The 15,244-nt window shown below is 46.9% G+C and overlaps 1 protein-coding gene across 1 annotated transcript in view; it reads right to left on the minus strand.

Moving 5' to 3' along the window:
• Positions 1 to 6,538, minus strand: part of TRMO (tRNA methyltransferase O) — a 52,008-nt gene extending 45,470 nt beyond the window's left edge. The window contains exons 1-2 of the mRNA XM_069766833.1: positions 6,333 to 6,538; positions 795 to 969 (exon numbers count right to left, since the gene is read on the minus strand). Of these exons, the coding sequence (XP_069622934.1) occupies positions 795 to 969; positions 6,333 to 6,528 (371 nt within the window). The 5' untranslated portion in view covers positions 6,529 to 6,538. The remainder of the gene's footprint in view (positions 1 to 794; positions 970 to 6,332) is intronic.
• Between the last annotated feature and the right edge of the window lie 8,706 nt (positions 6,539 to 15,244).

Consider the following 15,244-nt stretch of genomic DNA (forward strand, 5'->3'; position numbering starts at 1 on the left):
TGAAGTTTGCTTTGTAACATCAATTATTTTTTTTATTTTTGTTAGCCATTAAAAGGTATCATAACTACAAGAATGTTATTGTGTTTCTCCTGAGATCTTTTTTTTTTTTTTTTATAAGTAACAGAGGTGAAGGCAGAATATGTAAAAGCATGACCACTAGGGGTCATATTATCCACTATAACAGGAGTCCTGAGCCCTATTTTGCATGAATGTCAATGGAGCAGTGATCACGCACACATACTACAGATCAATTCGATGTCAATGAGAATGACAGAGATAAACAAATACAGAATTCTGCTAATTCCATTAGTACCACGGACATTGACTGGTGCGATAGGGCACTTGTGTTACCGCCAATATATTCACACAACAAGAGCTCAGGACTTCAGTTCTAGTGATCGTGGGGGGTCCTAGTGGTCAGACCCCCAGTAATCATAATTCATCACATATCCTGTGGATAGGAGATAAATGTTTTACCGATCAGCATAAGATACCATATATGGGTGATTTTACATTAGTTGTGTTTCCCATAGCAGATTGGGTTCAATGTTGGAAGTGCTCAATGTTGGAGTTGATAAACTCTGACATGCATAAAAGAGTACTACAGCCAAAAGCAAAAACTTTTAATATTTTACTTATTACACACTATAAAGAGAGCATATTGGCCGATAAACTGGCTGTGTAGGGAGCTACGCTCATAATTGAGGGTTGCCGTACTATCTATAGAGATCTGCCCGGTGCCAGGATCAGATAAATGCCAAGAAAAGAGCTTCTGCATTCCAGTAATAACTCACCATACATGTGAAAACTGTTGCAGACCTATAAGTGAATGCTCGGGGTTATTGAAAACCTTTTTGCTAATTCTTAAGGAGCCACGAGATAAACTGCAAATAGACGGCTGCCTCGGAGTCCCATTTTTCCCAGTAAAGCAGGATTCAATGTATCCAATCGGTTGGGTTAACACATTTCCTGTTAAAATGAAACAAAAAGATGAGTAGTTTCTTCAAACTAGAAATCAGGTTGTTGCTTGTCAAGGTAGAAATTCAAGAAGTCAAGGAAGAAACAAGAAAAGTATGGAAACCACCATTATAGAATGACTAGATGGCAGCCCGATTCTAAAGAATCGGGAGTCTAGAATCCATATATACTTTATTTATTCAAATGTAAGAATAACACAATCGATTAAAATAACGCTGGGAGCGTCACTCTGTCCGAAGCCTCTATAGACTGCGCAAGCGCCGGCGCAGTCTGGGCCTCACAGAGTGACGCTCCCGGGAGATCGCGGTGTGCGTTCACACTGAACGCACACCGCGATCTCCACCGCAGAAGCAGGGACCGCCAGGAGGGTGAGTATCGGCCTATATTCACCTGTCCCCGTTCCATCGCTGAACGGCGCCATCTTCCCGGTCTTCGGCCTGTGACCTTCAGTTCAGAGGGCGCGATGACGCGCTTAATGCGCGCCGGCGCCGCCCTCTGACTGAACAGTCACAGCCAGAGGACCGGGAAGATGGCGGCGCTCAGCGATGGAACGCCGGACAGGTGAGTATAGTAAGTGCTGGGGGGGCCTGAGCTGGCGGCGATACCGGCACCTGACCCCCACAGCGTGCCGGTGTCCCCGCCTGCTCAGGCCCCCCCAGCACTCGGCGCCGAGCGGGTCAGAGGCAGTATGGGGACGCAGGATGGAGCAGCACATCAGGATGGGGACGCAGGATGGAGCAGCACATCAGGATGGGGACGCAGGATGGAGCAGCACATAAGGATGGGGACGCAGGATGGAGCAGCACATAAGGATGGGGACGCAGGATGCAGCAGCACATCAGGATGGGGACGCAGGATGGAGCAGCACATAACAGGATGGGGACGCAGGATGGAGCAGCACATAAGGATGGGGACGCAGGATGCAGCAGCACATAAGGATGGGGACGCAGGATGGAGCAGCACATAAGGATGGGGACGCAGGATGGAGCAGCACATAACAGGATGGGGACGCAGGATGGAGCAGCACATAAGGATGGGGACGCAGGATGGAGCAGCACATAACAGGATGGGGACGCAGGATGGAGCAGCACATAAGGATGGGGACGCAGGATGGAGCAGCACATAACAGGATGGGGACGCAGGATGGAGCAGCACATAAGGATGGGGACGCAGGATGGGAGCAGCACATAAGGATGGGGACGCAGGATGGAGCAGCACATAACAGGATGGGGACGCAGGATGGAGCAGCACATAAGGATGGGGACGCAGAATGGGAGCAGCACATAAGGATGGGGACGCAGGATGGAGCAGCACATAAGGATGGGGACGCAGGATGGAGCAGCACATAAGGATGGGGACGCAGGATGCAGCATGAACATAAGGATGGGGACGCAGGATGCAGCATGAACATAAGGATGGGGACGCAGGATGCAGCATGAACATAAGGATGGGGACGCAGGATGCAGCAGCACATAAGGATGGGGACGCAGGATGCAGCATGAACATAAGGATGGGGACGCAGGATGGGAGCAGCACATAAGGATGGGGACGCAGGATGCAGCAGCACATAAGGATGGGGACGCAGGATGCAGCATGAACATAAGGATGGGGACGCAGGATGCAGCATGAACATAAGGATGGGGACGCAGGATGCAGCATGAACATAAGGATGGGGACGCAGGATGCAGCAGCACATAAGGATGGGGACGCAGGATGCAGCATGAACATAAGGATGGGGACGCAGGATGGGAGCAGCACATAAGGATGGGGACGCAGGATGCAGCAGCACATAAGGATGGGGACGCAGGATGCAGCATGAACATAAGGATGGGGACGCAGGATGCAGCATGAACATAAGGATGGGGACGCAGGATGCAGCATGAACATAAGGATGGGGACGCAGGATGGGAGCAGCACATAAGGATGGGGACGCAGGATGCAGCAGCACATAAGGATGGGGACGCAGGATGGAGCAGCACATAAGGATGGGGACGCAGGATGGAGCAGCACATAAGAATGGGGATGCAGCATGAACATAAGGATGGGGACACAGGATGCAGCATGAACATAAGGATGGGGACGCAAGATGCAGCATGAACATAAGGATGGGGACGCAGGATGCAGCAGCACATAAGGATGGGGACGCAGGATGCAGCAGTACATAAGGATGGGGACGCAGGATGCAGCAGCACATAAGGATGGGGACGCAGGATCGAGCAGCACATAAGGATGGGGACGCAGGATGCAGCAGCACATAAGGATGGGGACGCAGGATGCAGCAGCACATAAGGATGGGGACGCAGGATGCAGCATGAACATAAGGATGGGGACGCAGGATGCAGCAGCACATAAGGATGGGGACGCAGGATGCAGCAGCACATAAGGATGGGGACGCAGGATGGAGCAGCACATAAGGATGGGGATGCAGGATGCAGCAGCACATAAGGATGGGGACGCAGGATGCAGCAGCACATAAGGATGGGGACGCAGGATGCAGCAGCACATAAGGATGGGGACGCAGGATGCAGCAGCACATAAGGATGGGGACGCAGGATGGAGCAGCACATAAGGATGGGGACGCAGGATGGGAGCAGCACATAAGGATGGGGACGCAGGATGGAGCAGCACATAAGGATGGGGACGCAGGATGCAGCAGCACATAAGGATGGGGACGCAGGATGCAGCAGCACATAAGGATGGGGACGCAGGATGCAGCAGCACATAAGGATGGGGACGCAGGATGCAGCAGCACATAAGGATGGGGACACAGGATGGAGCAGCACATAAGGATGGGGACGCAGGATGGGAGCAGCACATAAGGATGGGGACGCAGGATGGAGCAGCACATAAGGATGGGGACGCAGGATGCAGCAGCACATAAGGATGGGGACGCAGGATGGAGCAGCACATAAGGATGGGGACGCAGGATGGGAGCAGCACATAAGGATGGGGACACAGGATGCAGCAGCACATAAGGATGGGGACACAGGATGGAGCAGCACATAAGGATGGGGACGCAGGATGGGAGCAGCACATAAGGATGGGGACGCAGGATGGAGCAGCACATAAGGATGGGGACGCAGGATGCAGCAGCACATAAGGATGGGGACGCAGGATGCAGCAGCACATAAGGATGGGGATGCAGGATGCAGCAGCACATAAGGATGGGGACGCAGGATGGAGCAGCGCATGACAGGATGGGGACGCATGATGGAGCAGCGCATGACAGGATGGGGACGCAGGATGGAGCAGCACATGACAGGATGGGGACGCAGGATGGGAGCAGCGCATCACAGGATGGGAGCAGCGCATCACAGGATGGGGACGCAGGATGGGAGCAGTGCATGACAGGAAGGGGAACGCAGGATGGAGCAGCACATGACAGGATGGGGACGCAGGATGGAGCAGCGCATGACAGGATGGGGACGCAGGATGGAGCAGCACATACCAGGATGGAGACAATATACCAATATAAATGCTCGCCACCCGGGCGTAGAACGGGTTCAATAGCTAGTTAATAAATAATAGTAAGAAAGAACAAAAATAATAGGCAGTATATGGAGAAAACACCAAACAAAAGTTCAAAATTGGTGTGAAAATGTCACTGAACCACTTCACAACTAAATATATATAGTTTTGGTAAATGGTATTATCATTTTTTTGACGAAATTCGGCAGGAGCTTGAAGAGCAACGTCACTGGGCCCGCCTCCACGCAGTAGAAACTTGCTGTGAGGTAAAAATTCAAAAATCACACCAAAATGGCGGGCGGAGTGTGTCAAAGTACGGCACGTTTCTGATTGGTCGCTCGCAGCAGGCGGCAACCAATCAGACACTGGACACTGTTGACGTCACTTATCTCCGTACATTATCTCCGCACATTAGCTCCGGACAAAGCCACGGAAGTTGGCACAAATTGCAGGAAGTAGTATTCTAGGCTATTATATATTAGATTACAGGTCAGGCTAGTGATTTATTTCAAGGGAACCTGTCACCTGAATTTGGCGGGACCGGTTTTCGGTCATATGGGCGAAGTTTTCAGGTGTTTGATTCACCCTTTCCTTACCCGCTGGCTGCATGCTGGCCGCAATATTGGATTGAAGTTCATTCTATGTCCTCCGTAGTACATGCCTGCACAAGGCAAGATTGCAGATAGGGCCCTATGTATGGGGTGCGGAGATTGCAGATGTGTGCAATGAACACATCCGGAATCACCGCGCGTTCAGAAGGGGGCGGCGCTTTGGGCGGAGCAGGTTTTCCGCTCCATCCAAAGCGCCGACAATCCGGACCGTGGACACGCACCCTAAAAACAAGGACATAAAATAAAGAACATGTATGGTATCACTGCATCCGTAAAATTAAATTAACCCATACAAAAAAAACTCCATAAACCGTACAAAACTCATAGTGGCAAAATTGTACTTTTTCAGTCACACCGCCCTAAAAAAAAAAAATCAAACCATTACTACGAACGCCGAAATGGTGTCTGAAAACGTCAGCTTGCCACACAATCATGTTCACGGACGTTTACCGCAAAATGAACGCTGGAACAACAAAACCCAAAAAAGATGGCAGAATTGCATGTTTTTCACCATTTTATAATATTTGGGGGTTTTTTCCGCTTTTTTCCCATGGTAAAATGAATAATATCATTCAAAACTAAAAAAAAAAAGTAAAACAAGCCCTCACTAATAAAAAGTTATGTCTCTTGGAAGAAGGGGAGGAAAAAACTAAAGCCCAATACAAAAAAAAAATTGTCCAGTCCTAAAGGGGTTAAAGTTGTTGTTGCCTTCTGTTCAGACACAAAGCAGCGGACAGTGAGCGTCACTGCTCCCCCAGTGCCTCAGTATGGCTACGTTCACATTTGCGTTGCGTCGGGCGCAACTACGGCGACGCATGCGTCATGCGCCCCTATATTTAACATGGGGGCGCATGGACATGCGTTGTCTTGCGTTTTGTGACACATGCATCATTTTTGGCGCAAGCGTCAGGGCGCAGAGGACGCTGCGTGTTGCATTTTTTTTGCGTCCAAAATCAAGCCAAAAATGGACGCATGCGTCACAAAACAATGCGTTTTTGCATGCGTTGTGCGTTGCGTCCCCGACGCAACGCCCAACAACGCAAATGTGAACGTAGCCTATATGGGCAGGATTCCTCACAGGTACAAATAATGGAGATTTTAGTCATCAGCACAACAAAACGCACTTGTGTGTGGAAACCAGAACAGTGTAGGACTATTAAATATGGGGCTTCATTACTGGCAGATAGCGCTTCTACATAACCGCCCGCCCACACTAAAGATGGCTGCGGCTGGACGACAATCACGTGTTATGGAATTCTCCACCTGATTGGTTACCTGTCTCGAGCGAAGAAATCCCGGACTGTGTACAATTCCCGTGCACAGTTTTCGTACATTTTGTAGTATCCATGTTTCCGGCGCTGCCGTTACGGTGCTTGAAGATGGAGGCGCTTCGGTATGGCGTCCGTGCACGGCGCGCAGAGTTAAGTCGCGCAGCGGTAAACCCCCAGAGACAAGCGTGTGCTCCAAGCATAGTCACGTGACGCGTCAGCCGTCCCGCCCTGCAGTGAGTCACCGACTGCTGACGTTCATTTCTCCCGCGCTCTTCAGCTGTGGCCATGGCAGCCTGCACTGCATACACACACGTCCGCATAAAGGTGTGCTGTGTGGCTAGCGTCCAGAAATTAGCGCTATGCTCTTAGGCTACGTTCACATTGGCGTTCCGCCAATGTGCGTCGCTGTTGCGCCGGCGACGCAGCGGTCACGCAACGGCGACGCGCCCCTATGTTTAACATAGGGGACGCGTGCGTTGTTTTGGTGGCGTTTTTCGCCACGTGCGTCGTTTCCGACGCTAGCGTCGGACGCAAGAAAACGCTACATTGTAGCATTTTCTGTGCGTCCGATTTTCGTCAAAAACGACGCACGCGTCGCAAAACGCGCGCGTTGCGTCGCCGACGCAGGGCGGCGCAACGCTAGTGTGAACCTAGCCTTATATCATGGGAAATTCTTTACTGTTTGCAGCGTTGCACTTTAAGATATGCAAGGAAGTATTCCACGCCATGCACTATTTATGTATTTACCCATAGGCTTCTTTCACACTAGCGTCGGAATCTCCCCGTCGCAATGCGTCGGGGAGAGATTCCGACGCTAGCGTTTGCTGCATTGCACAATGGGTGCAGCGGATGCATTTTTCCGGCGCATCCGCTGCCCCATTGTAAGGTGCGGGGAGGTGGGGGTGGAGTTCCGGCCGCGCATGCGCGGTCGGAAAAAGCGGTCCGTCGGGAGAAAAAAACGTTACATGTAGGGTTTTTTTTCTCCCGACGGTCCGCCAAAGCACGAAGTGTGGCAATGTGTGGCAATAATTAGGATTATTTAGTCTAGAAAAAAGACGACTGAGGGGCGATCTAATAACCATGTATAAGTATATAAGGGGACAATACAAATATCTCGCTGAGGATCTGTTTATACCAAGGAAGGTGACGGGCACAAGGGGGCATTCTTTGCGTCTGGAGGAGAGAAGGTTTTTCCACCAACATAGAAGAGGATTCTTTACTGTTAGGGCAGTGAGAATCTGGAATTGCTTGCCTGAGGAGGTGGTGATGGCGAACTCAGTCGAGGGGTTCAAGAGAGGCCTGGATGTCTTCCTGGAGCAGAACAATATTGTATCATACAATTATTAGGTTCTGTAAAAGGACGTAGATCTGGGGATTTATTATGACGGAATATAGGCTGAACTGGATGGACAAATGTCTTTTTTCGGCCTTACTAACTATGTTACTATGTTACTAATCCGTCGAAAATGCGTCGTCAATAGAAGTCTATGGGGAAAAAACGCATCCTGCAAGCACTTTTGCAGGATGCGTTTTTTCTGCAAAACGACGCATTGTGACGGATTAAAAAAAACGCTAGTGTGAAAGTAGCCATACATGCTTTTTTGCTTGTTCTCAGTGTTTACTGTGGCCACCTAGTTCCTTGGGCTAGACCTTCTGCTATCATTTACAGATAACTTTTACTTGCCTGATAGCTGGTCTAATATTGTGCAAAACTTCTGTACTTCAGGGTATAAGGTCTGCATAGGTCCCAACCAGCCCAGATTCAGAAGGACTGTCCCTATTTGAGGGCTCAGTCCCAAATTCCAATACCTCCAACATCGTCTCCGTTGTACCTCCGCCACGGAGCCACATCCCTCTGCACTGACAAAAAATATACTATTCACTTCTCTTGTGAGCGGGTCTCCAAAGTTGCATTTGCTCACAGGCAGGAGCCCTAGCTATGAGCCACAGCCCATAATGTAGAGAGGAGAATTTGGCAACCTTGAGCTGCATTATGGGCAGTGAACCCAGAAACAGATTATACAGGTACATAGAGATAGATGGTATATGACAGTAACATAGTAAGGCCGAAAAAAGACATTTGTCCATCCAGTTCAGCCTATATTCCATCATAATAAATCCCCAGATCTACGTCCTTCTACAGAAGCTAATAATTGTATGATACAATATTGTTCTGCTCCAGGAAGACATCCAGGCCTCTCTTGAACCCCTCGACTGAGTTCGCCATCACCACCTCCTCAGGCAAGCAATTCCAGATTCTCACTGCCCTAACAGTAAAGAATCCTCTTCTATGTTGGTGGAAAAACCTTCTCTCCTCCAGACGCAAAGAATGCCCCCTTGTGCCCGTCACCTTCCTTGGTATAAACAGATCCTCAGCGAGATATTTGTACTGTCCCCTTATATACTTATACATGGTTATTAGATCGCCCCTCAGTCGTCTTTTTTCTAGACTAAATAATCCTAATTTTGCTAATCTATCTGGGTATTGTAGTTCTCCCATCCCCTTTATTAATTTTGTTGCCCTCCTTTGTACTCTCTCTAGTTCCATTATATCCTTCCTGAGCACCGGTGCCCAAAACTGGACACAGTACTCCATGTGCGGTCTAACTAGGGATTTGTACAGAGGCAGTATAATGCTCTCATCATGTGTATCCAGACCTCTTTTAATGCACCCCATGATCCTGTTTGCCTTGGCAGCTGCTGCCTGGCACTGGCTGCTCCAGGTAAGTTTATCATTAACTAGGATCCCCAAGTCCTTCTCCCTGTCAGATTTACCCAGTGGTTTCCCGTTCAGTGTGTAATGGTGATATTGATTCCTTCTTCCCATGTGTGTAACCTTACATTTATCATTGTTAAACCTCATCTGCCACCTTTCAGCCCAAGTTTCCAACTTATCCAGATCCATCTGTAGCAGAATACTATCTTCTCTTGTATTAACTGCTTTACATAGTTTTGTATCATCTGCAAATATCGATATTTTACTGTGTAAACCTTCTACCAGATCATTAATGAATATGTTGAAGAGAACAGGTCCCAATACTGACCCCTGCGGTACCCCACTGGTCACAGCGACCCAGTTAGAGACTATACCATTTATAACCACCCTCTGCTTTCTGTCACTAAGCCAGTTACTAACCCATTTACACACAATTTCCCCCAGACCAAGCATTCTCATTTTGTATACCAACCTCTTGTGCGGCACGGTATCAAACGCTTTGGAAAAATCGAGATATACCACGTCCAATGACTCACCGTGGTCCAGCCTATAGCTTACCTCTTCATAAAAACTGATTAGATTGGTTTGACAGGAGCGATTTCTCATAAACCCATGCTGATATGGAGTTAAACAGTTATTCTCATTGAGATAATCCAGAATAACATCCCTCAGAAACCCTTCAAATATTTTACCAACAATAGAGGTTAGACTTACTGGCCTATAATTTCCAGGTTCACTTTTAGAGCCCTTTTTGAATATTGGCACCACATTTGCTATGCGCCAGTCCTGCGGAACAGACCCCGTCGCTATAGAGTCCCTAAAAATAAGAAATAATGGTTTATCTATTACATTACTTAGTTCTCTTAGTACTCGTGGGTGTATGCCATCCGGACCCGGAGATTTATCTATTTTAATCTTATTTAGCCGGTTTCGCACCTCTTCTTACGTTAGATTGGTGACCCTTAATATAGGGTTTTCATTGTTTCTTGGGATTTCACCTAGCATTTCATTTTCCACCGTGAATACCGTGGAGAAGAAGGTGTTTAATATGTTAGCTTTTTCCTCGTCATCTACAACCATTCTTTCCTCACTATTTTTTAAGGGGCCTACATTTTCAGTTTTTATTCTTTTACTATTGATATAGTTGAAGAACAGTTTGGGATTAGTTTTACTCTCCTGAGCAATGTGCTTCTCTGTTTCCTTTTTGGCAGCTTTAATTAGTTTTTTAGATAAAGTATTTTTCTCCCTATAGTTTTTTAGAGCTTCAATGGTGCCCTCCTGCTTTAGTAGTGCAAATGCTTTCTTTTTACTGTTAATTGCCTGTCTTACTTCTTTGTTTAGCCACATTGGGTTTTTCCTATTTCTAGTCCTTTTATTCCCACAAGGTATAAACCGCTTACAGTGCCTATTTAGGATATTCTTAAACATTTTCCATTTATTATCTGTATTCTTATTTCTGAGGATATTGTCCCAGTCTACCAGATTAAGGGCATCTCTAAGCTGGACAAACTTTGCCTTCCTAAAGTTCAGTGTTTTTGTGACTCCCTGACAAGTCCCCCTAGTGAAAGACAGGTGAAACTGTACAATATTGTGGTCGCCATTTTCCTAGATGCCCGACCACCTGCAGATTTGTTATTCTGTCAGGTCTATTAGATAGTATTAGGTCTAAAAGTGCTGCTCCTCTGGTTGGATTCTGCACCAATTGTGAAAGATAATTTTTCTTAGTTATTAGCAGAAACCTGTTGCCTTTATGGGTTTCACAGGTTTCTGTTTCCCAGTTAATATCCGGGTAGTTAAAGTCCCCCATAACCAGGACCTCATTATGGGTTGCAGCTTCATCTATCTGTTTTAGAAGTAGACTTTCCATGGTTTCTGTTATACTTGGGGGTTTGTAACAGACCCCAATGAGAATTTTGTTACCATTTTTCCCTCCATGAATTTCGACCCATATGGACTCGACATCCTCATTCCCTTCGCTAATATCCTCCCTTAAAGTGGACTTTAGACAAGACTTTACATAGAGACAAACCCCTCCTCCTCTCCGATTTTTACGATCCTTTCTAAACAGACTGTAACCCTGTAAGTTAACTGCCCAGTCATAGCTTTCATCTAACCATGTCTCAGTTATTCCCACTATGTCAAAGTTACCTGTAGATATTTCTGCTTCTACTTCTTCCATCTTGTTTGTCAGGCTTCTGGCGTTTGCGAGCATGCAGTTTAGAGGATTTTGTTTTGTTCCAATCTCCTCGCTGTGGATTGTTTTAGAAATGTTCTTACCTCCCTTCTGAGTATGTTTTCCTGGGTCTTCTTTGTTCGAGTCTAATGTTTTCCCCCCGTCCCCTCTTCTTCTAGTTTAACGCCCTCCTGATGAGTGTAGCGAGTGTATTTCTATGTTCCCTGTTAAGTAGAGGTGAAGAACGTTTCAGGGTTTTTTTGTTCCTATAAAACTACTAAAAGTAATAAAAAGCAATAAAAAAATAGTCATTTTTTCTGAGTCTTCGCAGGACTCGAACACCCAACTTTCAACACTACAGGTAGGAGTTAAAACAAATCACAGGCTCTGGTGATATCACTGGGAGACTTTTGCATACTTGATATGTATTGCAGACTATGACCCCATAGACAGATTATACTGATACATCTGTACATAGCAGAGCAATTCTATGTCTCTATTGTAGAAAGAGAAAATATATTTTTTTCCTTCTTATAAAATTGCTAAACAATAATGAAGAACACTTAACAATAATTTCATTTTTAATGTGCATTTAAAAAAAATAAACCACAAATTAGCAAATAACACGGACATATTTTGGTTCCCTGTAATTGTAACAATGCGCACAACGCAGCTATCAGATTATTTATGGAGATTGGTAAATGGCGTAAAAAATGGTGTACTTGATATTTTTTCTCTATTAAACCAATAAAAAAGTTATAAAAATGTAACTCTTAGGCTGCCGTCACACTAGCAGTATTTGGTCAGTATTTTACATCAATATTTGTAAGCCAAAACCAGGAGTGGGTGATAAATGCAGAAGTGGTGCATATGTTTCCAAGGCCTGTCCCACACGTCCAGATAATTCCGGTACCGAAGTTATCCGTGTCCGTGTGCTCACGTGGCACATCAGTGTGGCACACGTGCGGCAGCCGTGTGCTGACTGGGTACCACACGGACCGTGCAGGAGGAGACAGCGCTACAAGTAAGCGCTGTCCCCTGCTTCGGGTGCTGAAGCCGCCATTCATTTCTTCTCCAGCAGCGTTCGCTGGAGCGAAGGAATGAAAAATATATATATATTTTTTTGCGGTGTAAATAAAGTTCCCTGTAACCAACCAACCATTTGGCTACAGTTGTGGGGGGGTAGGGCTCAAGATTTTTGTGGGCCCAGGAAACGCGGAATAAGTCATGGCGGTGGAGCAGGGAGAGGTAAGTATTTCAACTTTGCAAGTGCTGTGATCCTGAGCAAGCAGGGGGGGCCCACTCACTGGCACAGGGCCCCTCATAGTACGGCGGTGTGTTTGACGGCGGGTGGCGCCTCCCACTGGCAGAAACACTTTTGCGTACTATGAGGGGCCCTGTGCCAGTGACGTCGCCAACGAGCATGCCCCCCCCACCTGATGAAGGAACCTGCACTTTCATCTGCACCTTCCAATTTGTCCCCGTGTAAGGTGGTATAGTATGCGGGAAGGGGAACCTGACTTTCAGCAGGGTCAGATTCTGGCTGTGTAGAGTGCAAGGGGAATGTAGTGGTCTGGGTCAATGTACCAGCAGACTCATCTAGCAGTGGCTGGGCAATGGGCAGGATGAGGAGGAAACACAGATATAGGCCCAAAGAATAAAGTAGGCTAAATGCAGTTCAAAATTGGTAACAGGACTAAACAGGTGGCATAGCTAGGTACAGGGGTGGGCTCCTCTGCTGAGTAGCAGATAGTGGTAATAGTGGCAAAGTATTAACTGGTCTAAATGGAGGCCAGGGCCCCTGTATATTTTAACTATCATCTATCATTTCAACAAATTTGTATTGGCAGTGCCATTGAAGGATTTAACAGCACAGACTACACAGTGGTGGAGCAGGAAGAGGTAAGTATTGCAAGTGGTAGAGCACTGTTCGAGCTGGGGGGGGAACACTCTCTTGTGGGTGGCGGTACTGGCACAGGGCCCCTCATATTACAACGGTATGTCTGACGTTGGTTGTGCACCATCACCGTCAGAGACACTTCATTGTACTATGAGGGACCCTGTGCCAGTGCCGTCGCCCAAGAGTGGGCCCACCCACCTGTCCAGGCAAACGGCACTCGCACGGGTGCTTGCACCAGGTGGTGACCACGGCCCTGTGGGGGAGTCAGCCCATCTAGGGAGGTATAAAAATTACCTATGGTGGACATTCAGCAGCTGCAAATGGAGGAATTGGTTTGGGTGAAGGCCACAAGGAAACGTCTTGTTCCTGACCGGGAGCATCCACTGACGACTCACTGCTTTTATATTTGGAACTTTCTGAAGAGGAGACGAAAGAGCTAGAGGCTGAGTCAGCAAGGAAAGCCAAAACTTTTTCCTGCTGCTCCAGCTTTAAAAGCTGTTTTCCTACTTCCAGATAAGGGAGCCTTCGAGGCCTTGTGTAGCCAGACGATGACGCTGGCTCAACACCTCCAGCCTTAGGTGCTATTGTGCTTTTGCCACTACCACCAGATGCACCACCACCATCAGTACCAGCTGACAACCACCGCCCACGGGCTCTTCCACCAGACTTCCTCATTTTTTGGAAAATCTAACCGAAATAACAACCATTATATGGTACTGTAAAACAAGGTAGAAGGTGTATATAAACTTGTTGAGAATTTAAATCTCCCTTTTTTTTGGGAGACTGAACCAAAACTCAGGCCCAGTGTATATAACAACGCAATCTAAGTGGCAGAAAGTGGCTGGCTGATATACGACAAACTAACAGGACTGAAGTATATCCACTTTGTGAAAATTTGAATCTCACTTTTTTTTGGGGGAGACTAAACCAAACCTCAGGCACTGTGCATAAAGCAACACAATGTAAGGCCGGCTTCACACTTGCGAGTTTTACGGACGTAAGAGCGCAGAAACTACGTCCGTAAAACTCGCAAAAAATACGGCACAATTATTCTCTATAAAACTGCTACTATCTGCCGTATTTTACTGATCAGTATTATACGGCTTTCTACGGCCGTACAAAATCGCAGCATGCTGCGTTTGTCACCGTACTGCGCAAGAAATATGCCAATGAAAGTCTATGGAAGCGTGAAAAATACGGATTACACACGGACAAGCAGTGTGACTTGCGAGAAATACGCAGCGCTGTTAGAGAGAAAAGCCGGCAATTCAGTGCGGTGTACAGTAAAATCACACTGACAGCTTACAGTAGAATAGGTAGAATAAATGTGTACACATAGAATAGGTATATATATATATATATATATATGTCAGTGAGACACATATATGTATATATATTAATATTTATTCCAGCGCTATACAGCTTGAAAGCCGGTAATTCAATTACCGGCTTTTTCTTTCTCCTTCCTAAAACCCGACCTGATTTGAGACATGGTTTACATACAGTAAACCATGTCTTCTCTCCATTTTTTTTGCAGATTCCACACTACTAATGTCAGTAGTGTGTATCTGCAAAATTTGGCCGTTCTAGCTCTTAAAATAAAGGGTTAAATGGCGGAAAAAATTGGCGTGGGCTCCCGCGCAATTTTCTCCGCCAGAGTAGTAAAGCCAGTGACTGAGGGCAGATATTAATAGCCTGGAGAGGGTCCATGGTTATTGGCCCCCCCCTGGCTACAAATATCTGCCCCCAGCCACCCCAGAAAAGGCACATCTGGAAGATGCGCCTATTCTGGCACTTGGCCACTCTCTTCCCATTCCCGTGTAGCGGTGGGATATGGGGTAATGAAGGGTTAATGCCACCTTGCTATTGTAAGGTGACATTAAGCCTAATTAATAATTGAGAGGCGTCAATTATGACACCTATCCATTATTAATCCAATTGTAGTAAAGGGTTAAATAAAACACAAACACATTATTAAAAATTATTTTAATGAAATAAAAACAATGGTTGTTGGAGTATTTTATTCTACGCCCAATCCAGTCACTGAAGACCCTCGTTCTGTGAAAGAAAAAACATAATAAACCAACAATATACTTACCCTCCGCAGATCTGTAACGTCCAACGATG

Source organism: Ranitomeya imitator, chromosome 1 (genome assembly GCF_032444005.1).
Source record: "Ranitomeya imitator isolate aRanImi1 chromosome 1, aRanImi1.pri, whole genome shotgun sequence".
In the NCBI taxonomy this organism is placed as follows: Eukaryota; Metazoa; Chordata; class Amphibia; order Anura; family Dendrobatidae; genus Ranitomeya; species Ranitomeya imitator.